The following is a 26787-nucleotide window of genomic DNA, read 5'->3' on the forward strand; positions in this document are numbered from 1 at the left end:
ATCAAATTATACTTTCCAATGCCACTTCAAATCAGGATTGCTATGTCTGCACTTGTGTTCAGCAGTGTTACCCTGCACGTTATTTTCTTTGATACTGACTATACGTGAAGGAAGGGAGAAAACTAGGCTTCTTTTTCTTTCTTTCTTTAAATAGGTTTCTTTTAAATTCCGCGTAATAGGAAAGACCAAAAAGTTTTAGAGATTTGTGAGGAGGCTAATTAGGAGCCATTCCAACTTAATGGCTAGGCTTTCACATGGAAATGGATAAGGGAACATGTTCTTCCCTTGTAAGGTGGAGATTTTTCTTCCAAGTAACTATCTGGTTTGGGAACCTCATTTTTTCACCATGCCATGTGCGGGGGATCAATCAGATGTAATGATCAAAAGGGAGTTTGCCTCCATCAATCCTGATAAACAAATAACTGCTATAGTGGCAAACCTAATGTGTTCTTCACTCCAAATTCACTTGCCAATAATTGGTCTCATCAACGTCTGTGAAGTTAGCTGTTCACTGAAATCGGGCAAGCTGTACATTAGATGTATTCAGTGGTTTGCAAACCTTTGGGAATAATAGACCTACTGAATCAGCATCCTGCTAGTTCCATGGAAATTAAAAAAGTTAGGAGACTGCACGGGATCTGGAAGGAGTGAAGGAGGGACCAGGAAACTCCTACCACCTTCCTCTAATTAATATGATCTTTCTCTAGTGAGAGCTAGCTTTGCATCTTTTTTAAAGAATTTGATTTTGACAGAAAATGAACTTGATTTCTTTGTGCCATCTAGCTTTCAAATTACCCTCCCACATCTGCCAGATGTTTTTGTTGTTCAATTATGAAAACTATATCCAGACTGGATTATGAGACGGCACTGTGCAGGCTCCATAACCACAGATGCCCTTGGGTTGCACAGCAGGCTCACTTGATCTTCCCAAAGAAGGAAATACACTTCCAGCTGCTGCGCCAGGCCCATCCTTCTTGCAAAGAAGAAATCACAGCAAGTGAACCTTTCTAGGGTATCTGAAATTTACATTTGGGGAGATGAGAGGCAGAGAGAAGAGTGGAAATAGACTTAACTAATTCGCTTACTTTTATATGGCCAGAGTGGACAGTGAGCACAGCTATTTAGTTTGCTTGGAGTGACCGAGCATTTTTTGTCCTGAACTACCCTGTATGTCAGCACCACCGATGTTCACCAAGACGCCTAGTCTCTACTTCATTTTTCTTATGGAGTCAGTATCTGTGAGTCACAAGAAAAAAAAATTGCATTTGCTTTCCAGTCTGGCTTTTTGTCCTTAAAAACTGGCCAGAGCGAGTTTAACGTGATATTGTTTTGTCAAAGGAAGCATTAAGCATTTGCCAAGATACAGGAGATAATTGGATCTGTGCTCCTCCAGCCAAATAATAGTCAATGGAGGTACGGGTTATTTCAGTTTCCCCCAGTTTTCATCTGACAGTTCTGACCCACCATTTAACATTGTAACCTATTTAATTACAACTATTTCTAATAATGTCCACCATTTTCCAGAAAGATATTGACTTTGCAGGTTCCCCCCCCCCCAATATTGCCATGGCCTCCTAATTGGTTTTACAGCTTCCACTCTGGTCCTCACCCACATTCCCCAACCCCACTACAATTCATTGACACGCAGCAGCCTGAGTAACCCCTTAAGAATGTAAATCAGATCTTGTCCCTGTCTTGTTCACAGCCCTTCAGGACTTTCCACTGCACTCAGAGTACACCTGAGCCCTTCTGGATCCCCGTACTGTGCATCCTCACCGCACCATGCTGTTCTCTTGTCGTTCCTCTCCAGCCTAATGGCAATCTGTCTCTGCCTCAAACACATCAACCTCATTTCTGCCTTGGAGCCTTTGTTCGATCTTGCTGTCTTCTCTTCCAGGGACACTGTCTCCGCACCTACCTGGCTACTTCTCACGCCATGGTTCTTCATCAAATGCCATCTTTTCAGAAAGGCCTTCCCTGGCCGCCATACTCCCACCTTCATTTCCTTTATCACATTACCCTGATTATTTTCTTCGTAAAATTTGCCACGATCTCAATCAAATAACCTGACTTGTTGCCTGTATCTCTCCACTAGACTATAACTTCGGAGTGGGCATAAACTTCCTGTCTTATTCCCCACTATACCCTCAGTGTCTAGAATATTGCCTGATACAGTCCCTGCTATGGTCTAACCCACTGAATGAATGTTTGTGACCTTGAGTCACATTATATAAACATCACCATGTCATGTTCCAGAACTGGTTTATTCTGAACACATGTAAATCTTGTATTAGAAGAAGCAGTATCCCACTTAATCAAGTATTCCCTTGACTCTTCCCAAAGTATGGCAATCTGCATAAAGATCATTTCCCAAAAGAAGACAATGTCTTGGGAACTGAAAAAGAAGGGGAAAAAAAAAAACAGACACATGAAAACTCTGGGCTGCCTTCTTTTTCATTATAAGTAAGACAAAGTTCCTGAGAGTAAGCATCAGCGCTTGATTCTCTACAAGTTGAAAATTAGATCAAATGAATTGGAGGACAACTACATCTTGTGTTAATGTTTTCCTCCTCGAAGGAAGAAAATGAGATGATGTGAGCCATGACTCCATTTGAAAATGAAACTTTGTGTTTCTATTTGCTTCCGCGTTAAAGCACACTGTTTTTCATTTTAGACTTTTCATGTTAGTAAATGTTGCAATGCTTTACATTCATTAGGCTCAGGCCCATTTACTATGTGCAAGCAAGACAAGCACAGATATATCATCCCCGTAAAACATCATTTCTAAATTACACAATAAATAAATACTAAACAAGAAACCCAAGTTTCACAATCCTCAGCGCTAAAGTAAAAAAAAAAAAAAAAAAAAAATTTTTTTAAATAAAATTTAAACCAACTTGGGTCAAAGTTCCCTACTCTTAAAAGATAAACTTATGAACAATCTATTATGCTCCTACAGTGCCAAATAAACTGATCACCCAAGAATGCACTGGATGCCTGATCCTAACTCTCAACAGACAAAAATGCTTCGAGAAGGAAACTGGACTAATTAGAGGCTGGCAGTCTTTGTCAAAGTGTGCTGCATATGAAACCTGGTCTTGCTAGGAACCTTGGGTTGATTTCTGATTAGCTGATTACTAAAGTCAGGGGCAAAGTGAAAATAAAGTAGTGATTCACAGTGAGATGACAGTGAGCAAGTGTCTTTAAATTTGTAATTGCCCTTGGATCTATTTAATTTAGCTTTGAGTCATGAGGCATAATTGAGATAAATGGTTACACTAAGTAGGTATCAGACATGACAAGAAACTGGCTGTGATTATTTTGTTGTACTGTTTTCATTCCGGGACTTCTTGTGCCAACACTTTTCCTAGGATGGCTGTTAAATTTTATAGGATTTTTCCCACCATTAGTTGTAATGGCATTTGCATGTGAAACGCTCACAACAAATGAAAACCATGATCCCATTGTTTCACACCGTGAAAACCATGGTAACTGCTATTCTGGATGGAGAACAAATCTAAAAAGAATCAAGTACAGTAATTCCTCCTCCTTGTATGATACCTATCTAAGCTCTGTGGGAAAGCCTATTCACTTTGCAACTCTAATATTTTTTAAACAACATAAATTTTTCACATGTTAGAAAACTGAAGATTCCACTATAAGCCAATCAGAAGACAGCTGGAATGTTATTTTTATTGAGGGAATTTGTTTAGAATTAAATATAATTCTTCCTGCAATACATTTAACTAAGAGGCTCCCTTTTGTGGGCTAGGAGGGAAAAGCTTATTAGCTACTCATGGGTTTTTTTAATGGTGTCTAAACCAACACCAAATTATGGAAGCAACACAGAAAGCAGACATAGACACAGAGAATAGTTTAGTGGTTGCCAGAGGGTAAGGGGGGTGGGGGGTGGGGGGTGGGAGATGCGGGTAAGGGGGATCGAATATATGGTGATGGAAGGAGAACTGACTCTGGGTGATGAACACACAATGGGATTTATAGATGATGTAATACAGAATTGTACACCTGAAATCTATGTAATTTTACTAACAATTGTCACCCCAATAAATTTAATAAAATAAAATAAAAATAAAAAAAAGAAATGGAAAAAAAAAAGTTTCTTAACTAATTTTCTCCTCTGAGAAAATTCAGCAACTAGTTCTAGAAATTTCTGGATTAATATTTATAAGTAAATAATTACACAGGACCATCGAGATCTAGCAAAGCAAAATGTAAGAAACTATGTATTTGTAGATCTATAAAACTACTGCAAATACTACTACTTGATCATTTTAGATCCTTTTAATTTGGTTCAGCTTATTCATAATTTCTCTACCACCAATAATTTTTCAAGCCCCTATCTCTTTTACCTAGAATAGTGTTTAAATTACATGACTCTCACATTCTATCCACCAAATCCTTTCTCAAAAATTCAGTTGTTCTGAGAATTCTGCAGAAATGAAAGATCACTGATAGTTAAGATAACCAATATTCAAACCTCTGATTTTTCATTTTAATTTTCCCTCTCTGATGAATGTTTTAACTCTTTCTCCGTGTTCTTCCCAAATATATTTAGTCCAAATATTTCTGACTCATCATGTGCCTATATAAGAGTATGAATTAGTTTGAAATTATATGTAATTTCTTATTTAAAGAACATCCTTGGAAATTGCTTCAGTAGATATTTTAGAATTACTAATTTAAAAGTCATTTTGTCATCTTTTCCTTCTCTACTTTTTCTTGTCTCCTCTTTCCTCTGGCCAGGACCCTGTACCACCAAAGCAGAATAAGGGGAACAGTATTGTTTGTTAAGGAAATCAGAAGATAAAATTCATTCATTTATTCAGCAGTATTTTTATTTTTTCACTTAATCACCTGATTATACCTTTTATGGCAAGTATGACCAGAGATTTGTGATGTATCACTTTCATTTGCCCAAATTTGCCCGAACTTTGGGTAAATGGACAGACTCACTGAGATCCAGCGTGGTTTAGGCCTGTGAGAAGAAACATCAGTACTGTTGGCAAGCCTTAATCACAAACCAAGTCCTATTCAGTGACAAGCATTAGTTTTGATAAGCATTAGTTTCCCTTCTCTGGCTACACATAAATACATATAACCAAGTTAAGCTTCTTAGCAATCTAAAACCAATATGCAATGGGCTATAAATGTTGGTGCACAACTAACTGTGCTACTTTGGGCAAATCACTTAACTTCTCTGAAGCTCAATTTCTACATCTTTAAAAGCAAAGCTCTATGATTTCATTGTCCTCTAAGAGAAATGGGTTAAACACCTGAGCATGATAATTCACTTTATTCCAGCATAAAATTAATAGTCCCAAAATTTATTCCTCACAGTTTCATCTTTCCTAAAGTCCTTTCTGGAAGTACTTCCTTCCAAAATACTTTGGGAAGCATGCCACAACTCAGTTTCTACAAGGTCAGTGCAACCTATATATTCCATTTATAAAAAGATCTCTTTTCTTACATTGTATAAGTACTCAATCTAAAAATCATTCCAACTAGTATGTTACCTCAACAATTTTTGAAACAGCATAGTGAATCTTTGTTAATGTAACAGGAAATTCATACAATTCTCGATTTATCTCAAATAATGCTGTGAAAGCACTGATACTATAAAAAATAGAAAGAGTTTCACTGCTATTTTCATTTTATCTAATGAACACGGAGGAAAGGCTCAGATCTGAGAAAGATAAGGTCATAAGCTAGATTCATAAGAGGTCTATTTGCTACAATTTTTAAATAGATACAGTTTGGTTAAAGACACTAAGCAGGAATGTCAAATCAGTTTAAGACATTTAAACATATTACAGTTTTTTCATACAATGATTGGTTACCTGTCACCGGGTTCTTTACGGTGTTTCACACATTAACACAGTAAGTTACAAGTAGGTAGAGATATACATAAGTGCATGCTGACTAGCGAAGCCATGACACAGAAAGCTATTGGTGTTATATGACATTGACTGCTAAGCCCCAAAAGGATCATGCTGGCGATAACACTGGTCCAGGCATCAAATCCCCAGATATTGGTTCATTTTGTTCAAGGCATCACACACTGTGTTCAAATCGCTGCGGAGATCCTGCACCACATTTTCAATACTTCTGGTGTCTTTCAGAATTTCAATACTCTGTGTGTAGGGATTGAAGTATACTGAGAAGGGACGGGTAATTGACTTTGCAAAGTCCCTGCAAAATAAACAGAAATAGGAGGATATGCGATGGACCCTCGTTGGTACCAGAGATAGCTAGAAGAAAGAAGCAGAGCCAGAAAAATAAGAAGTCATTTTCTCCAGATGGGAGAAAAACAAGTTTACCTCATCTTTTCTTTGGCTTCTTCAAAACTTTCTGAAACAAAGTAGGCTTCCTGGAAGGTGGTGATAAGGCATTCCTGTAAGCAAGTTGTCTTCGGGTCAAAGGCTTTCACACAGGCTTTGTCAGAAAGAGCATGCTGCAAAACATACCACAAAACTCATTAAATTTCGTAGTAAGACTTCCAAAGTGCCATGACGTCACATTTCTACAACATAGCTCAGTAAGTTTACAGAACTGCTCAGCTACTACTCTGCTATGAAATATGGAATTCTCCCATATGTGCAGTAAATTAAGTGCTAGGGTTTGGGGTTTTTGTTGTTGTTGTTGTTGTTTTTAAGTCTGTTAGGTTCTGAGGAGAAAAATGAGATTATGGTATTTTTTTTAATTTATTATCAGCCCAATTCATACTGAAGAACAAATAATTCGAAGTTGTATCCCAAAAGAATTGGCATTTTCAATCTATGCCATGAACAGAAGCAGGGAGAGTATTAATACAGTCCTAAATTTATTGCTATAAGCAATGTACTGAAATTACATTTAAGTAGTAGAAGTAATAATTACCTTTGTGGAGAGGTAATTGGGACTCTGACTAAACTACTTGCGGACTCATTGAGAGACACTTTGAGGCCAAGTGCTGTGTATCAATAGTCTGGAGTGGGCCTGTATTTGAGGATATTTGCAAAGCATTCATTTACCTTCCACCAAGTACAGCAGAGCAGTATACAGCAGGTAAATATTTCCAGGTGGGAAAAAAGAGCTAGTATTAATAGTTATAGTTATGCCAAGAGCAGGCATTAGGAAAACAGGAAAGCCAGTGTAATTACTCTTCGAACAATCAGTATCTCCATTCAACTCTCTGCAGGACTGACCAGAAAAATAGCAAGGAACAATGAAGGACTGGATTCTCAGGATACATTCAGTCATGCCAATAGTTACTGGTCATTTCCTGCCACATGTTCCCGCCTCCTTGTAGATCCATGGTTCTCAATGGGATGCTCATAAGAATCACTAAGGAGCTCCTGAAGAAATTGCAGGGACCCCGGCCTCAATTTTATTTGGTGGGTCTGCATTGTAAAGGCATCCAAGGTGTCTCAGACATAAGTGGTTGTGAACTATATTTTGATCAATACTCTGCTAGATTCTGTCTCTTTCTTACTTTAAAGGGTAAGTTAGTTGGGGGAGAAAGAGAAAAGGGGTAGCAAAAACAGGCATGAAATGGACTCTTGGGCTCTAGTCCAGGAGTTGCTGCTGTCTGATGCGACGACCCTAGCAAATCACTTCACCTCCCTGTGCCTCCATCTCCTCAGAGAGGTTTGGGCTAAGTGGTTTCTTTTTTTTTTTTAAGATTTTTATTAAAATAGAGCTAACATACAATATTATGTTAGTTTCAGGAGTACACTATAATTCTCCAACATTTATATACCTAAAGAAGTGATCACCATGATAAGTCCAGCAACCGTCTGACACTGTACCATGCTATCACAGTATTATTGACTATATTCCATATGCTGTACTTTACATCCCCATGACTTATTTTTTTGATAACTGGAAATTTGGACCTCTTATTCCCCTTCACCTTTTTCCCCCTTTTTTAGTTTTTCAATTACAGTTGACATTCAATATTATTTTATATTAATTTCAGGTGTACAGCCATAGTGTTTAGACCTTTATATAATTTAAGAAGTGATCCCCCTGACTACATATAGTTATTACCATGTCATTGATTATATTCCCTTTGCTTTACATTCCCATGACTATTTTGTAACTACCAATTTGCATTTCTTAATCCCTTCACCCTGCCCACCTACTCCCCTTTTTCACCCTGCCCACCAACTCCCCTTTCATCTATCACCCCAATAAATCTAGTACCCATCTGACACCATACATAGTTGTTACCATTTTATTGACTCTATTCCTTATGCTTTACATCCCATGACCAATTTTTACTTCTTCATCCCTTCCTCTTTTTTACCCACCTCCAATGCCCCTCCCAGATGGCAACCATCAAAATGTTCTCTGTCTCTATGAGTTTGTTTCTGTTGTGCTTGTTTATTTTGTTCTTCAGATTCCACATATAAGCGAAACCACATTGCATCTGTCCTTCTCTGTCTGATATACTTCACTCAGCACAATACCCTCCAGGTCCATCCCTACAACGACAGATGGCAAGAGCCCATTCCCTTCCATGGCCAAGCGATATTCCATTGTCTATATGTACCACCTCTTCTTTATCCATTCATCCATGGACAGATACCAGGCTGCCTCCACATCTTGTAAATAATGCTGCAATGAACATATGGATGCCAGGTAACCTCGAAGTAGCATTTTGGGTTTCTTAGGATAAATACCCAGAAGTGGGATTATAGCTTTTGTTTTATAGTATATTTTGTATGGTATAAGTACTGCTATTCCAGATTTTTGTTTGTTTGTTTCTATTTCCATGAAATATCTTTTTCCATACCTTTACTTTTGGTCTGTGTGTGTCTTTCAATCTGAAGTGAGTTTCTCGTAGGCAGCAAATGATGTGAATGTTGATACACTTGATGTTGTCCCAGAGGTCTCTTAAACTATCCTCATTATTTTTTATTATTCATTTTTATTTTTGCTGTTATGATTGGGTGTTTTTTGCTACCTTGTCTCCCAAATCACTGATTCGATCCTCTGCTTCTTCTAGTCTGCTCATGATTCCTTCTAGTCATCCTTCATTTCAGTTATTGTATTCTTCTCTTCTGGTTCTTTTTTATGATTTTATGTTCTTTTTTATGCTTGCTATTTCTTTTTTGAAGTTCTTGCTAAGTTCCTTGAGCATCCTTTTAAACAGTGTTTTGAACTCTGTCTCTGGTAGGTTGCTTGCCTCCATTTCATTTACTTCTTTTTCTGGAGTTTTCTCCTGTTCTTTCATTTGGGATGTATTTCTTTGTTTCCTCATTTTGGCTGCTTCTCTGTTTCTATTAGGTAGTTCTGCTACAACTCCTAGTCTCGGCCAAGTGTCTTGGTGCATTCTCCCAACAATTTCAAAAGACATGGATTGATTTGCAGCCTTTCATGAAGAAGGGTGTGTTTCCCTAAGTTTCAAAATATATTTGTGAACCAAAGGACTGATGTGCAAGAGAAAGGGCACATGACCCTACCCTATGCGCCATTTCCTTTCTCACAAGTTCCACTGTCTACATCAATGCATATATGAATCAGGGGGCCTCTCAGAGTGAACTCATTTTTTCTTTTTTTTTTTTGACGCACAAAATACTTGATAATAAGTAGAACGTCAGTACACCTCCAAATGCATTTGTGGTAGATTCAATGCAGTGCAGTGAACATCAGGGCATTTTGGTTCCACATGACTAATAATTCTGACCACATTTTTAAAACAACTTCAGTTTCAAGAAACAAACTGTCCTTTTATAAGAGCTGTTGCTCCTCTATAAAGAATAGACCTCCTGTTGATTCACCACAGGTTTCAGAATCAGAAGTTGCTTTCTTCGCAGCCATATACTCTGGGAGCATTTTACTTTAGTATGTTGCTCTTATTGTGCATTTATTCCTCAGGACATGTGAAAGAAAGGAATGTGAGTGACTCAGTGTCGTTGGTGTTTCTATTCTCTCAGTACCACATTCAGGAGCATGGACAGAGTCAAAGAACAGGCTGTAAGAACATTTAAACCACCACTCCCCTGGGGCATTCCTGCTGAACCAGAGACTTCACTGGGTCAAGGACAAATACAAGAAGAGGGTGAAGCTCATCTGCTAGGGTCTGCAATGCTTTGATGGGAAATTAGCAACCTTAGCAGTCATTATGTGTAGAGAATGCCTCCAGAATGTGTGTATGCAATAACAGAGACTGCAATCCATGTAGTTTTTAAAAATTGTATCATGTAATGACTCCACTGGATACTCCACTGGATGACACAAGATGAGCTTGTGTCATCATTTTAACTGGCAAAGGGGATGAGAGTAGACCAAGAAAAATCCCAGAGGACAGGGTGCTCTGCCCCAGACTTCAAGAAAAGTCAGTGGATTCGCAACACATAATTTGAGGCAAAGACCATTAGGCAATGCCTATCACACTTGTCGCATGTGATATTCAAAAGAAAAACTGTTCTAAGCTCTCAAAAATGCAGTCTATCCTCAGAATCCTGGGGTCCCCTACTGGGGACCACTCAATCCATGGAGTATGGGACCAGTGCTGCTCCTTGGCTGTTATGAGTATAGGGATGATAATGGTACCCAAGGATTGGCCTGGAGAATGACAAGAGCCTGGAGTTTAGGAAGCAGCCAGTGAGTGAGGTCAACAAATAAAGTGGTGACCACACCTATAAATGGTTTCATTTACCTGACAGGGATCTGTCCCGTGTGACGACTGCCAGGAACATCCATGCAGCCCATGAGGTCCCCTGTTTCTGAATACTAGAGTGTGGCCCAAGGAATATAAAAAGCATCCATGTCTCCATGGATTCCAAAATCCACTGCTCACTGGAGTGAAGTCCTACTGAGTTTGCTCCTCGGCTACGATCCATGTCTCTCTCTACGTTGCTGGGTTTGGGAAAGCAGCTCTTACGCCCTCTGCTCTACATCCAGAATGGATTCTCTAAACATCAAGCCAAACTGCTTAGTGTCCCCAGGGAACTCCGTGGTGAATCCTTCCTGAAGTGTTGTTCAGGTATGCTGACGTCTGCAAGAATTAATCCAACTTTCTGCAGACAGAGGCTTTATAATGCTGACAGAATCTGGCTGATGGTCTATTACTCTCAAGCCATTTTCAAAGTGCAGGAATGCTAGAGAATCACCTTCTCTCAGCTCAAAGGACTATACTAGATTTATCCATAATGCTAAAGAGAAGGGCGGAAGACTGGGAGCCAGGAGACCTGGGTTCTGAACGTAGCTTTCCCAGAGGTGAGATATCACATACGCGTACGTGAAAAATCCCCAGATTGGGACACAGTTTCCTCTTCGATAAACTGAAAAGATTGACCTCCATTGACCAATTAGAATTGGTCAATTCTAAAGCTCTTCTTGCAATACAATTTTAACAGGGCCTTCACCCACACCCCCATTCTCCCTCCATACCAGCCAGCATTAATTGACCATACCAGCCTTTCCCATTGGGCCCGGGTACGGTCTTCCCAACAGAGATGGCCATTACTAACTACTTGGTTTTAGTGCACAAATTAAGACTTACTTGCCATGCTAGCCTTTTCAATTAAAAAGTCTCTTTTCAACATCAAAAATTTGTCAGAACCCAATTGTTACTTAAAGTTCCTATATGACTTTGGGGAAGTTATTCTACCTCTGTAAGCCTATTCCAGTATTCATCTGAAAATTGGAACTATTAATGTAGAAATATGGAAATAATAATAGTATCTGTAACCCAGGGCTGTAGTAAGGATTAAACGAGGTAATGCATGCAAAGTATGTGGCACATAAGAAATGCTCAATATATTTATTTATCATTGCTAATTTAGTCTCAGGATGATGCTTGGTGTACATATGCATTCAGTCACAGCTTCCACCACTGGTGCAGCTCCTATCCCCCAGGGGTCTAGAATCCACAAGTAAATAAACATGGCCCTAGCTATGGGGCTTCCAGGTCCTACTCTACAACCGTGTCTGCCCTTGGTTCATCCAGTTTAAAATCTCCCTTCTTCTCCCAGCCACCTGTCTTTGCAATGACACTGAGTTATTATCTCAACTATTCTAGATTTAAACCCTGTGAACCTCACCCTCTATATAAGGACTGGTTAAAGTTGGGGAAAAACTCAGGTGTGAAGTCAAGATTATAGGTAATTTGGGCCCTAGATTCTGAATAAAAATTTGCAAACAGCCCTACACTCACAGTGCAATTATCTTTTCCCAAGTCAGAAAAACAAATATGTACATTTGCATACACACATACATATGTATGTATGTATGTATTATGCACTTACATGGTAGAAAATTCGCAAACTTAATTGCCTGGTCTCATATGTATATAATATGTTTTAAGTCTCCCTCAAATGTTCCTCCTGCTAACCAAACACAAAGTGGCATTGACATCCCTATTGCCAAACTGGGTGATGAGGGCACCATACTTTTTTTTTTTTAATCAGTGATATTGAAAGTTTCATCAGTTTGAATAAGCTGCAGGGACGAGGGAACCAACTAGCTATTCAAGCAATCTTTCATAAAGACTGAAGACCTGTTTCCAGCTCCCAATGCTCCAGCATTTGCTCAGTCATTACGAAGAATGATGGAAAGGAAAAGAAGAGGAAGGAAGGCGTGAGCCAGCTGAACAGGGTAAAGGTGTGGGAGCTCAGGAGCAGTGAGTCCTAACTCTAGCCATGCTGCTGATATACCAGATACCCTCAGAGAACCTACAGTCTCTTCTCTATGGCCAAGCAGTAGTTCTGACCTCCTCACTGAGTTGCTGCAAGTGATAGTAAATACAAATGACTGTAATAAATATAAACCTGTTCTGTGAATGCTGATTAATAACTATAAAAGAACTGTACAATAAATTCACTGTGCAAGGATATCCTAAAACTAAAGCCAAAAAATAATAATAATTTTTTTGAACCATTGGCTTCATCAAACCTGAAAAGCAGAACAGACGTATTTATACATAACATTCCAGTGACTATGATGGGGTCTGTGCTAAGGCCATTTACAAAAAAAATAATGTTTACCCTTAAGGAAATAAAGATCTAGACTTTACCAATACCCATGAAAAAGAAGGAGGAATTCCCTGTTGCTTTTGAAATAGATTAAGTTTTTCAAGTAAGACTCAGCCAATTCGATTAGAAATCATTTGCTTGCCACGTAATATGAACAAACTTCACCGTTGTTCTCCAAGAGGATTGGATTCAACGAAAATCCATATAAGTCACTTTCTTAGAACTTCCTTATTAGAGATTCCAACTTGCTTGAAATCCGAGACCTTCAATTTGGGGTTGTTTTGAATAAAATGAATGAATGAATGAATGAATGATAAAATTTTTAAATGAGAGACTTAAATAGTTAGGTCAACTCTGGTAGAAAGAAAAAGTGTGAAAGGAAAGATACATGCTAGACAGACTGTGGGTGAATGGCAGTCAATTATCCTATTTTCAACCTTTCTTAAAAGTCGGTTTTCCAGACGACTTAGCTCATTATTAACTTCTCTCCACAGTGATGAAGATATGAAAAGGCCCTACCCAAACACACTTTTGAAATTCCTGAAAATTCATGACAGAACAGATAAATAGAAAAAAAGACAAAGCAACCATTGCTGAAATTTTTTTCTTTTTAAATAATCTTTTTGGTTATCAAATTTATGTTAGCTTTTACAAGCTTTTTCATATTTTGTGTTTCTGTCTTCAAGATAAAAATAAGCTTTGTCAAAAAAAAGAAGCATTGTTTTAAAAAATAAAAATAAAAAATCATTGGAAAAATGAAAGTTACCCTACAAACTATAGCTATACCACTTGGAAGTACTTGGTCAGCTCTGAAGTACAACATCTACACTCAGGAAAATCCAGCCTCTTAAAGCACAAATTTTAAAATGTGTTCTGTTCAAGAAGAGGTGAATTGTGGATATTCAGGTAAAAGTTACACCAAAACCTCCAACAACTTATCTAGGACCTACATTTGTGCTGCAGTTGGAAGAGCAAAAAATATTTCGCGGCAAGGTAAATTGCATTCAAAATTGTGTGTTTAGACTGGAATTATTATAATGCTATTAATAAAGTTATCCCTACATGGGTCCAGGACTGTCATTTGTTTATTCAAATAAAAGTTAGAAGTGTTCAGAAGTGATGTGAGAGGGCTCGGAAACCTGCACAGAGCAGGCCATGGGATGGGATGAAAGAAGGGGTGCTACAGAAAGCGTTTCCATCACGTTATGTATTCTCTGTGAACAATCAGAAAATATTTCTTATGGAAAGAATTTCTGAATTGTAAAAATGGTCCAAAGTAGCAATCATAGGGATGTTGGAGTGCTGAAATTTGAGAACGGAAGAAGGCTAATGACCAGAGGTGATGGACCAGAACAAGAAGATTCACGGCAGACAATGCCCTTCAGTGTACATATTTCTGGCTGATTTCCATTTCCAGACGATTCTGTCCGCACCCATAGGAACAAAAACAACAGATTCACCCCAGTGCTGCCTACACATGCCTCATTAACCAGATCAGAGGACCCTGACAAAAGTTGGGGCAATGAGAGAGATTCGTTTCTTTTGTTTCTGGTGTAATTTATGAACCCTCTGAGGAGAATGTAAATAGATGTAGCTCAAGAGCTACATCATTTTCTGGCTACTTCTTTTTTCGGGGAAATCAAGAAGCACGCTATAGAAGGGAGGGGTCTTTCAGGGCTATGACATCAGGCTATTGCTGTGGATTCTGGTCACTGAGCTGAGATTAACTCCAAATGGATTATTTTGTTGAGAATTTAGTAAAACAATTCTCACCACATTACATCAGGCTTTTGTTATGTTAAAAATGTTAAATATTATCATCTATTCCAGCCATGCCTAATTTCAGGCAGCTCCCTAAATGGGCCAGGTTTTGACGAGAGTACATACACTGCTGTCCAATGACTGATCTGGGTATCTCATCCTCTACTCATTCACCCTTTCCATTCACCAAGAATCAGCTTGGGAGTTGGCCGGATGGCTCAGTAGGTTAGAGCGCAAGCTCTGAACAACAGGGTTGACGGTTCCATTCCCACATGAGCCAGTGAGCTGTGCCCTCCACAACTACATAGATTGAAGACAACGAGCTGCCTCTGAGCTGCCCGAGGGGCAGCTGGATGGCTCTGCTGGTTAGAGAGGGAGCTCTTAACAACAAGGTTGCTGGTTCAATTCCCACATGGGATGGTGGGCTGTGCCCCCTGCAACTAAAGATTGAAAACGGCAACTGGATCTGGAGCTGAGTTGTGCCCTCCACAACTGGATTGAAGGACAACAACTTGGAGCTGATGGGCCCTGGAGAAATACACTGCACCCCAATATTCCCCAATAAAAGTAAATTGAAAAAAAATCAGCTTGGGCAGCAGGCTCTAATCAGGAAGCCTTCCCAGGGATGGCCTAATACCTGTGAGACACGTTTGCTACACTTTGTTTTATCTGATTATCTTTTGCATTAGAATGTAAACTCCTTAGTCACAGGGATCGCAGGCCGTGTAGCCTACTGGTTAAAGGCTTGGATTCTGGAGGCTAGCCTGCCTGGACTAAGGAGCTCCCGCTGTAGGACTTTGGGCAAATTCTTTATTGTCCTTATGCCTCAGTTTTCTCATCTGTGATGATAATATTGTTTATCTCATTGGGTTGTTAGGAGAATTAAGTGGGTTTATATGTCTAAAGCACCTAAAAATAGTTAGGTTTCTTTAAATGTCCATTGAAGTAGCTGTTATTTGCTTCCTATTCTTTTTTTTTTTTTTTTTTTTTTTTTTTAAAGATTTTATTGGGGAAGGGGAACAGGACTTTTTATTGGGGAATAGTGTGTACTTCCAGGACTTTTTTCCAAGTCAAGTTGTTGTCCTTTCAATCTTAGTTGTGGAGGGTGCCGTTCAGCTTCAAGTTGTTGTCCTTGGGAGTCGAACTGGCAACCTTGTGGTTGAGAGGACGCGCTCCAACCAACTGAGCCTTCCGGGAGGCAGCTCAGCTCAAGGTGCCGTGTTCAATCTTAGTTGCAGGGGGCAGAGCCCACCATCCCTTGCGGAACTTGAGGAATTGAACTGGCAACCTTGTGGTTGAGAGCCCACTGGCCCATGTGGGAATCGAACCGGCAGCCTTCGAAGTTAGGAGCATGGAGCTCTAACCTCCTGAGCCACCGGGCCGGCCCCGCTTCCTATTCTTATTCTTCATCATTATTATTTGCATTTGTATCCCCCAGTGACTGGCACAGTAAACGGCAAATAGAAGGTGCTCAACCAAATGTTTGGGGAATGAATGAATGAAGTCATAAAGTGAGAGGACTTTATAAAATTACAGTCGAATTACATCTTTCAAGACTAGAAATAACCAAAAAGTTCTAATTGTCATATATTTCCCAATTATATAACAATAATCAATACTCAAAATAAAAACCTTAAAATAGTCCATAATCTTGATCTTAATCTAAATAATCAAAGAAAGATTAAATTTTCAGAACCATTTCCAGATTATATATCACATCACATTCTAAATTCATCAAAACTTGCTGTACAAAACTTGGTATAGAGAGTAATTCTTAAGTGACCAGAGTATTTAAATTATCAGATGCCCCAGGCCCCTTCTGAATAAATGATCATTTTACAGTATTTTAAGGTAAAAGATAGCATTCCTTGAGCATTACTACACATAATAGATACCTCTCAGACTATATGTTTATTTAGGGGTGTTTTTTGTTTGTTCGTTTGTTTGTTTTTGCCAAATTGTGTATGTCCACAAATGTTTTAACACAAACTAATTTTGAAGAAGTTAAAATAATATCAAATTTCTCTCTAAGAAATAAATGCCGGTGAGTCCATGGGAGCCATAGAGATGACGAAAATGAGAGCAGCCAAGCCACCCTTACAAGGAAATTTAATCAGTAGGATCACTGTTAGCTCATTGCCCACTTTTCAGCACTAAATTTAGGACAGTCATTTGTTAGCCAACATTTGAGCATACATTTGTCATTCCTGTTGATTGTGCACATGGCTGCTCATCCATTTGAGTCACACCATAAACCCAGAAAGGTATGACCCATTTTTAGAAGTGCAAAAGTTAGGTCAGCACCCACACTGAGGTGCCAAATACTCTGTGTTAAATATTTATGGAATATCTGCAAGTAGAAATGCACAGACAAACAAATCAATATTTTCATGACCTTGAACCAGTTTGCTTGGGAAGGATACTTTCATTCACAGCTTCATACCTTTAATTCTCCAATGGAGGAAAGTAGTCCTGCTCCGTATGCTCGCAGCTGCCCTTCTTGCTTGCAAAGGCCAAATTCAATTGTGAAGAAATAGCACTGAAAAAAAAAAAAAAGAAAGAAAGAAAGAATCAACAGACATCCAGTGAACTGGTCAACAAATTCTTCCATAGAATAAAATGGCACCCAAAGTAAAATGGTGCACTGTGCATAATTTCTTTAGCAATGTCAATTTAAATACATTTGAATCAAAAATATTTATTGAAATCTATTTTCTTGCTTAATAATCCCTCCCTAGGTTAAAGGTATACAGAAAAGTTATTAACTATTAAAAGTCTTATGCTTCTTAGATTCAGAAATCCCATGAGTCACATCATATCCCCTGCAATAATTTTAAAAATAGTAAAATGCCAATTTAGAAATGAATGAATATGTCACAGTGATAATGCCATAAGAATATGCTACAATATTTACCAAGCTGTAAATAAGAGATATAAATAAGTTCATGCAATGTGAAAAAATAACTTGCAACCTAATAATCCCAAACTGATTTTTGCAGTTTGTTGATTCACTCAATAAATATTTGTTGCGTACCTACTAGGTGCCAATGCTTGGTAAAGAAACAAGAAAGAGACTAAGAAAGCAAGTATATGCCTATCAAACTACCAAAACCACAATTTCAATATTATATTTTTAGCGAGATCTTAAATGTCTATCTATGTATACACATGCACATACATATACAATATATGTGTGCATATATACATATAGATAAATATATATAGTAAGAACAATTTCACTGATTTGAGTTTTATCAGCATCAACTATTACAGCTTTCCCAAGATACTAAAGTCTACACTTATTTCTGTTGAGTTTAGGAAACCAACCTAGACAGACAGAAACCTTTGTATCACAAAAAAAACACCTCACAATGCTCTTGAGAGAGGCTAAAATCACACCATTTTGCTCTGAGAGAAAAGTGAGAAACTGACAATGAGCATTAAAACTTGCATCAAATTAACACTCCCCTGTATTAGTGATGATAGAGTCCTGAAGGTGTTGAGGAAGAGAATTTGAACACTCCTGAACAGGGGCAGAAAATAATACTTATTTCTAGCCCATGACAGTTTATTTTTATTTGGAGATTAAGATACCCCTTGGTTCAGGAGGGTTTTATATTTTTTCACTGTGTGAGGATGATCTGAATTTGAGTGGGCCAATGCCCAAAGGACTGGCCAATCCAGGTCATGGAGGAAAAATTGAACCTCCAGAGGAAAAATTTCCTTTCCTAGTTCACCTCCCAAACTAAAATTACAGCCCTTCCTACCCCCATCACCCTGTGCCCACCAGAATTCCTTATTTTGTTCTGACTTTTCTTGCTTTTTCCATCACACCACTCTTTTGACATGGTTTTCCATTTCTTTATATGTGGTGTGTACTGTTTGTCATCTGTTTCCCCCCTTCTACGCTGTAAACTCCATGAGAGCAGGTATCTGTCTGTTCATCTAGAGCCGGGCTTCCCAAGCTCAGTACTACTGACATTTCAGGCTGACCAATTCTTTGTCAGGGGGCTATCCTGTACGTTATGGAATGTGTAGCAGCATCCCTGGCCTCCACTCACTAGATGCCAGTAGAATGCCCCAGACCAGTTTTAACAACCAAAAATGTCACTAGACATTGAAAAATGTTCCCAGGCGAGCAACATCACTCCTGGTTGAGAACCACTATATAGAATAATGTCTGAAACATAATAAGAGCTCCATGCATATTTGGTGAATAAATAAATAGTGCATGATAGAACTATCTCTGAGTTAGGCTTGTTGTCTGGCAACATGACCTGGAGGAAAGAAACACATAAGGAAGCATGAGCTGTTTGTAATTAGTTATGTTACAAACATAACTAATTACAAACACAACCTCTCTAGCATGTGGTTTTCCTGCCCATGACATCCACTCATTCATTCATTTATTCTACCAACACTCCTTGAGCACCTGTTATACACGTATGCCAGACTACGCCTTAGTTGATAAGGATATACAATGAACAAGTCCCCGATCCCAGAAAGTATATGTACTATACTGAGATGAGACAGGCAATAATAACAACAAAAATCAATTGCCAGGATAACTTCCAGTCGAATATGCTACACAAACAATAAAACCATGTAATGGCAATATTAAGCAGAATACATGGCTATTTTAGATGGAGAGGTCAGGGAAGATCTCTCTGAGGGAGTAATATTTAAGCTACAATCTGCTTGAAGATCTAGGGGAAAGAGTGTTCCCAGCAGAGGATGTGCAAAGGCCCTGAGGCAGGAATATATTTGTCTTCCCAAGGATAAAGGACAGTCATTGAAAAGTTTTAGGCCGGAGACAAACATGTTCTGATTTAGTTTTCAAAAAAATCATGCTGGTGCTGGATAAAGAATAGACCATAGAGAGGCAATAGTGAAAGCAGAGAGACCGGTCAGAAGGAAGTGGCAGCCAAGAAACAAGAGAGTTGAGTGACTTAGAACATGACTTGGACCAGGGGTGGCAGGGGATTGGGAGAAGTCAATATCAGAGGCCTAACGAGAAAAACCAAAATAAGACACATGAATCGGTTTTGAAAAATTAAAATATAGCCCTCAAGTCTGTCTTCCAAAAAACACTACACAATGCTTATAAATAAGCACACGATAAAGAGAAGTCCTACAACAGGAAGACTGGAAGTGCAGCCTCCTATTTTACCAAAAGGAAAACTCAATGACGTGATTTACCCAGAACCAGTCTAGATGGTGATAGGTAAGAGATCTAGAGCTCAGTATTTTAAAGAGCTTGATATTTGTCGCACTTTAAAGTTTCTAGGTAAAAGATTAGTAGACACATGATTTTTCCCTTACGATCAAAAAATGGACAAAGAAAAGTCTCAGAAAGGAAAAGTAGATGCCCACAGCATCTTCTTAGTGTGTCTTCTGCTGATTTCTCTAATTTATATTGCATTCATAGCACATGATTGGAAATCCTTGAAGCCTTAACATTGCATACAGAAGAGTTTGTGGGAAAATGTGCTGTCATGTTCTAAAGCCTCCAAAATACACATATGGAGCCAGTCAGGAGAGCGTTTAGGTCAGCCTGTGAAGAGCATCTTTGCTTTTCCTTATGCTGTATCAGTGCGTACAGAAGGCACGGTCATGGTTACAACCTAAATCAAAACAAGCTGAGGGAGCCTCTGAGAAAATCTGGTGCTTCCTATACACGGTTTTCACTTAGCTTTGGCATCCCCTCCTGGTTTAAATTAAATTTAAAAGTCTGCATTATCCATCTAAAGATCCAAAGCTAAATCTATCAGTGTATCTCTAGTCCGTGTGCTTCTAGAATCCGGGCAACCTCAGAGGAAAGAGGCCCTGTGCAGACTCCTTCCCACCACTCAGAACGCTCTCTGGCCCCATCTCTCGCCTGGGAGTCCTTCCAGAAACTCTGGCCTTACACAGCTCCATCTGCTCATTCCCTAGCTATCTTTCCCTTTGGTTTCCTGTTATCCTCAACCAAGGAAGGTGCTTCAGCGTGGCTTCTACAGCCCGCTTTCCCCCGAGAATCAGACCTTTTGCTCTGAAAGTTTTCCATCTGTAGCTCCATGTGTGGCTAACAGATAAAGAGAAATGGTAAAATGCCCCTGAACCTCAGGTGTAGGCAAAACTTGAATAATGGACTTGCTCCGGATAATTTTTCTCTTTCTGTTTTCAATACCAGTGGAGACCTGAAAAGGCAGAATGCCCTGGTCACGATCACTAATGGGGATGAGGGGGCAACTGCATAGTTCCTCTGTCTGGTTTTAAATGCAAAGCCTGCTTAGAGATGCACTGGATGACCCCTTGAAGACCTTTCAGAATTCAAGGATAACTAATTGCTTCTGAAATTTTTTAAGAAAATATCATTTGTTTTACTCAGAGGATTCTCCAGATGTGGATCTATAATATATTCCCTAGAGATTTACCAACTAAATATCCTACCTATTATTTAAAAAACAAACAAACAATAACAGGGAAAAAAATCCCTGAACCTTATAAGAACACCAATAAGAGAATTGCAGATTGTCGGCCACTAATGTCTTTCAAACAAAAACAAATAACAATACTAAGACTAACACCTCCCAAATTGAAGGGTACTTTTCATCAAAGCTGACATGCATGAATTCCAAATTTTGCACACCACTAATTATATGTAATTATTTATAAATATTTTATTTGAATATAATTGCATATAATCATTAGCTGAAAATCAAAACAGGAATGATAGATCTGACCTCTTCCACAAAATAAAAGCAGAGTCATTTACATACATACAGTCATTAAGCAGAAGAAATTCTGAGTGACAATCTGAAATTCAAACACGGCTATGGAACAAGCTACAGGACCAGCTCCACAGAAGGTGTGCAGAGGAAAATGAGATAGGTCGCCCAATGCTGCCATCTTCAGATCACTACTGGTAGTACACCACTCGTGCCCAAGTTCTAGCCTAGCCAGATGGGCAGTAGTCACAGCTGGCGGGAACAAGGTCCGTGGAGACTGAACACACCAACAAAATACACACTGGTCCCACATGGTGATATACAGAAGCACACGATGTAACAGCCTTCTTATGTTTGGTGTTAGGCACCTAAAGCTCTTGCTAGGGCACATATTCCAGTTACAGAAATGAACTTTTTTTTTTTTTTAAGAACTCTTGATGGAAAAGAAATTTACTGTTCCAAAGGGTCCTTTTGCCTCCCATTTCCCCCACTCTCTGTATCCCAGGAAATAATGCTATAACCTCTTCCTGAGAGTCATGCTATATGCTTAGACTGGATTAAAATAATACACACAGACTTCTGAGGAAGCCTAGCTGGCCTTTCTTCAAGAAAGGGGCTACACAAGTCATTTAATAAACGCCTGAGTGAGTGAGTGAGTGAATGAGTGATATGGTTTCTCTACCACCTTCACTAAAAATTTGACCTCTACATACTGGTAGTATATATTCTAACATATTCACACGCATCATTCCACATCTAGAATTCCTTTATCCACATAGCCAGGACACGGGCCCAAAGCAAGAAGCTAGCAAAGAGAGTTTGAAAAAGCCCTAAGATGTACTAAACATAACAAAAAGTCACGTGCTACATTTGATTTACTTTGCATATAAAAGAACCCTTCAGGCCCTCACTCAGAGCCTATTTATCCATATCGGTACACTATGCAAACAAAGTTTACTTATGTAGCTTCCAAGCCCGTACCATAAGAAGGGCACAAGAAAAACACACACAAAAGCAGACCTAACAACTCAAAAAGCACAGAAATATAATATTTGGGTAAACAACCCTAAACACGTCCATACTTGAACTTATCACTAAACAACAGAATTTTATGATGATACTAACACATCAAGATAATAAAGACACTTAGCCAGAAGACTTCCCAGTTTAATAAAATGGTTCATATACATCTAACTCTAAAATTATCTTGCTACTAACTTGAGACAGAGCAGCTATTATCATTTCCATTGAATAGATGGGAAAATTGAGGTTCAACATGCAAATGATTTGCCCAGATTCCACAACTCCTGGCTGGGAGAGCTGGGAGTCAAGCTCATTTCCTAATGTCAAACTCACTAACAAGTGCACTGTGGGTGCATGACCACTATCAGCCAGTCACACTGGCACAGCAGTTCCTGGTGCTGAAATACTGAAATGCTTCCAGGATGAGCGTACAGAGCTATTCCCCCAACTCCCAAAGTACCTCCGGCCACTCACACGGCCCCAGCCCCCTTCCAGGCTCCATGCGCCCTGCCCTTCGTTATCTAGCAAATACAGACTCAATGCCTCTAAAGCTGGGACCTCCAGAACCCTGCTCCTCACGAGTCTAACAAGCACCTGTTCTATTTGGTGCCCATGTCATAACAAAAGGATCAATCCCATAAGAAAAGAATGCCGTTCAAAGATGTCCTAACATCAGGTGTCTGTACCTGTGATAAAGTGCAGATAAAAACCCATGAAAAGGGTTCTGTATCTCACAGTCTTGCTTTCATGGTATTTTCTCTAACATTTTTCTATCTTAGTTTGAACAGCTGGCATGTGAAAGAATACACTTAACTGTTTAACCATTCCAGGTCACCTTTCCACTCACTCTTCTACCACACGTGCCCAGATACTAGAGTTTGACTTTTTGCTACATCAAAACTTAGTTTACAAGCAGCAGGTATCTCTCACTTTTGGCCAAATTTCCCTTCATGTTGATTAAGTTACAAATGATTAATAGAATTGGAACAGGAGTGAATTTTCATAGCTAAACAGAAAGCTTTGGGATAGAAATATTAAGGCAATACAAATCAACAAAAATTGGGAAACAAAAGTGAAAATGGAAGCTGCCTTGCTTGAGCCATCGCTCAAACGGCACAAAACAGGAAACTTCCCACCAGACATCAATTTCTGTGGTTGTTTCTTTGACCATTTAAATGCAAAAACTCTCAAGAGTCACACATAAAGCCAGATCCCATTAGGTGCAATGAGGACCCCCATGCTCGGTTTGCAGAGCAAGGCTTCCTGACCGGGAAAGCTTCGTGGGATGAGCTTCCAGAGATAGCAGAAGGGGAGAAGTGGGGGCTTATGGCTTCATTATTTTGCCCTGGGCTAGTTCTGTGTAAAATAAAAGTGTAAGAAATGCTAGAAACTCAGAGCTGGAAGACACTGGTCATCTGCAGTCCCGGAGCTACAGCAGCTCTGTAGCTACAGACCATCACACCATGTCTTTGTAGTCTCCCCCTGGCAAAAGGAAGCCACGCCTCGGTGTTCCCAGATTTGGGGTCTAGTCACTGCATACATTCCAACTGCCACTGTCCAAATGCCTCATGCAAATGTAGCTCCACCTGGGTATCTAGACTCTACCATCCATCTCTAAATGAAAATCACCATAGCTCTTGGCAAGTCATAACATCATCGAAATACATGTTTTTAAGTTACGTTTATTGAATTCTACTGTGCTAAGCTCTACTTGAGATTACAAAAGTAGCTAAAGATACGCATCTGTGCTCAAGAAAGGTGTCATATGGCTGGGGAGACCAGACTAATATGAAAATAATAATAATAATAAAACTGCAGTTTTTATCCCACCCACCACACACTTCTCTCTGTCATGAAATTGTAGAGTGCTTGCTGTCTCAGAACATGAAGACTCTGAAGCTTGTGTTGGACTTTGACGGGTAAATGGACTCTTGACAGGGCTTCGGAAAGTGGGAAAGTTACTGGAAACAATAACATCCAGGGGTTGGCGGAGGGGGTGACTTATGGGAGCCCAAAATATACGTCATAGGGAGATAGAGATTAGTCAAATTATTGAATGTACCAGGTCACAGACTCCACTTGAACCAGTAGAGACTGTCTCTTCCACCAGTGATTCTCCTCAAACCAAGACAGACAAAAACAACTAGAGAAAAAGAGGAGGGTTGGGATTTGAGCAATGTCTTGTCAGCTAGAATACAAGGACCTGAATTGTGGAAACAGCACATACTGTCTTAGGTTAAGAACAGCCATCAAATGAATTAAAATGTAAAACCTAAGCTCTGAGGAAACATTATGGCAAACCTTGTGGAAAATTGGTCATCAAATATAAGAGGACCATCCGTAGGAGAAAAAAAGTGTCAGCAGAAAACAACTTTTACTGAAGAATACATCGACCTAGGCAATTTTCAGCAGCACTGTTTCAGTCAGGATTTTTCTGTGTGTTTCTTAAAACCATTTCCCATATCTTTAAGGTTGTTTTTGAGAATAAATGGATAACTTTATTAAAGTGTCTTCTGGCCATTTCAGATTTATTGCCCTTTCTTCAGCTTCTCTAAGAGCATTCTCAATTTCAAAGGAGGCCACATGACTTGTTATTTAACATTTCCTAGTTTTTACATGGGGCTTTAACGGTATTATTTTATTTTAAAAGAAACATCCCTCATTCTCTGCTTCCCACTCATGGATTAAGAGGAGTGACAAGCAGCTGGTCCACCCCTAAGTCCCTGACAAGTCCCACTGTAAGACACTCCCTCCCCAGGGCTCAGGGGCCAGTCACAACGGCCATATGGTAACACAGTGACAAACCTTCACTGGCACCACTGCCCTAGAATCAAGGTCCAGATTTCTTCATACAGCAAAAAGGACCCTTCATGACCTAGCCCCTGCCTCCTGCAGACATCTCTCAGTCCTCTTCCCCCCTATTGCCGACCCCTCGGGGAACTATTTGCAATTGCGCAGACTCACTACGCTCTCTTCAGCTTCCCACCTAAGCCTTTGCACACCACCGTCCCTCCGTCTGGAATGCTCTCGTCACCGCCCTTCACCTTTGCCTACTTCCTGCTTTCGGCCCAGTCAGGTGGTCCTCTTCTCACCCCAGGGGAGCACTGAGGTATCCATACTGAACTTGTCAGTCTTCTTGCCTCTCCCCTCCACCAGCCTCTGAAGTCCCTGAGGTCAGGGACAGTTCCCTGAGTCTGCACAATTGCAAATTGTTCCCTGAGGGGTGGGCCATAGGGAGGAAGAGAACTGAGCGATGAGTATGGGGAAGGCAGGGGCTAGGTCACGGAGGGTCTTTTCTACCATATGAAGAAATCTGGACCTTTTTTTGTTATTGTTGTTTAATGTCTGATCACCAGCACCCTGCCTGACCTGTCGCAGGTACTCATCAAATATTGAAAGAAGGGAGGAAACGGTGAAGCAAGAAGAGTTTCCCAGTGGGCCAAGCCAACCAGGTCAGTGCCAATCTTCCAGACCAGTAACTACTATCCTCAGCAAACTTTCCAATATTACAGGCTTTGAAAAGATGAAAACCCCAATCAGTTTCACTTATGGCTTCAGAAATAGATCTGTCCCCAGACCTCTCTCTCAGACCCCTCAACAACAGCCAATGCTCTCCAATCAGTGAGGAAGGGGAAGGAGCCAGTCTCCTCGCAGGCCTTCAGGAGCGAGGATGAAGGTTGACTGGCAGCCGTCTTGGGGTTAAGTGCCTTCTGGCCTTCTTCATTCCCATAAGCAGCAACTCTGAAAACCCACCGATTCCGACACCTGGCTCCTCATCGGAACCTGTCAGGGGAAAGTTTCTCAGTTTGCTGTTTCTGAAGGTTGCAGCCAACTGGAGACCAGCCAGGGGAAATGCTAACTGTGCTTTGTCGGGTCTAGAGGAGTGTGACTGAGACAGATCCAGGCCCTGACGTGCCTCCCAGCCCAGACTGCTCAGAATGAGCAGCTACGAGGAAATGCTCTTGGCATCGTTGCCCAGACCTTCGTTTAACAAACGATGACACCCAACATCAGACAGACACCATTTTTTCCTGGAGATGAATCTGTGAGATGACCGTCCGTCCAATTCTGGTTTCCACATAATCTGTGGCTGTTTGAAAAGGGTATTAGGAATACAAATAGGCTTCTTTTTCATGCCTTCTGGACCTGCAGGTATTTTGAGTTTCACAAATCAAAAGCCGCTTTGATATGCATCAGTATTACTCCTTGGACCCTACATGTAGTACATCAGCCTCAGCGCAACATCTCCATAACAAACGGTTCACGCAGTTTCCCTCTTCTTTTAAAGCAATTCCATCTTTTCCCAAATG

The 26787-nt window shown here is 39.8% G+C and overlaps 1 protein-coding gene across 1 annotated transcript in view; it reads right to left on the bottom strand.

Moving 5' to 3' along the window:
* Nucleotides 1-4366: 4366 nt before the first annotated feature.
* TPH2 (tryptophan hydroxylase 2) overlaps nt 4367-26787 on the bottom strand; it is a 90612-nt gene continuing 68191 nt past the window's right edge. Inside the window, exons 9-11 of the mRNA XM_019748931.2 lie at nt 17188-17283; nt 6339-6472; nt 4367-6210 (exon numbers count right to left, since the gene is read on the bottom strand). Coding sequence (XP_019604490.2) covers nt 6036-6210; nt 6339-6472; nt 17188-17283 — 405 coding nt within the window. The 3' untranslated portion in view covers nt 4367-6035. The remainder of the gene's footprint in view (nt 6211-6338; nt 6473-17187; nt 17284-26787) is intronic.

Source organism: Rhinolophus sinicus, linkage group LG02 (genome assembly GCF_036562045.2).
Source record: "Rhinolophus sinicus isolate RSC01 linkage group LG02, ASM3656204v1, whole genome shotgun sequence".
In the NCBI taxonomy this organism is placed as follows: domain Eukaryota; kingdom Metazoa; phylum Chordata; class Mammalia; order Chiroptera; family Rhinolophidae; genus Rhinolophus; species Rhinolophus sinicus.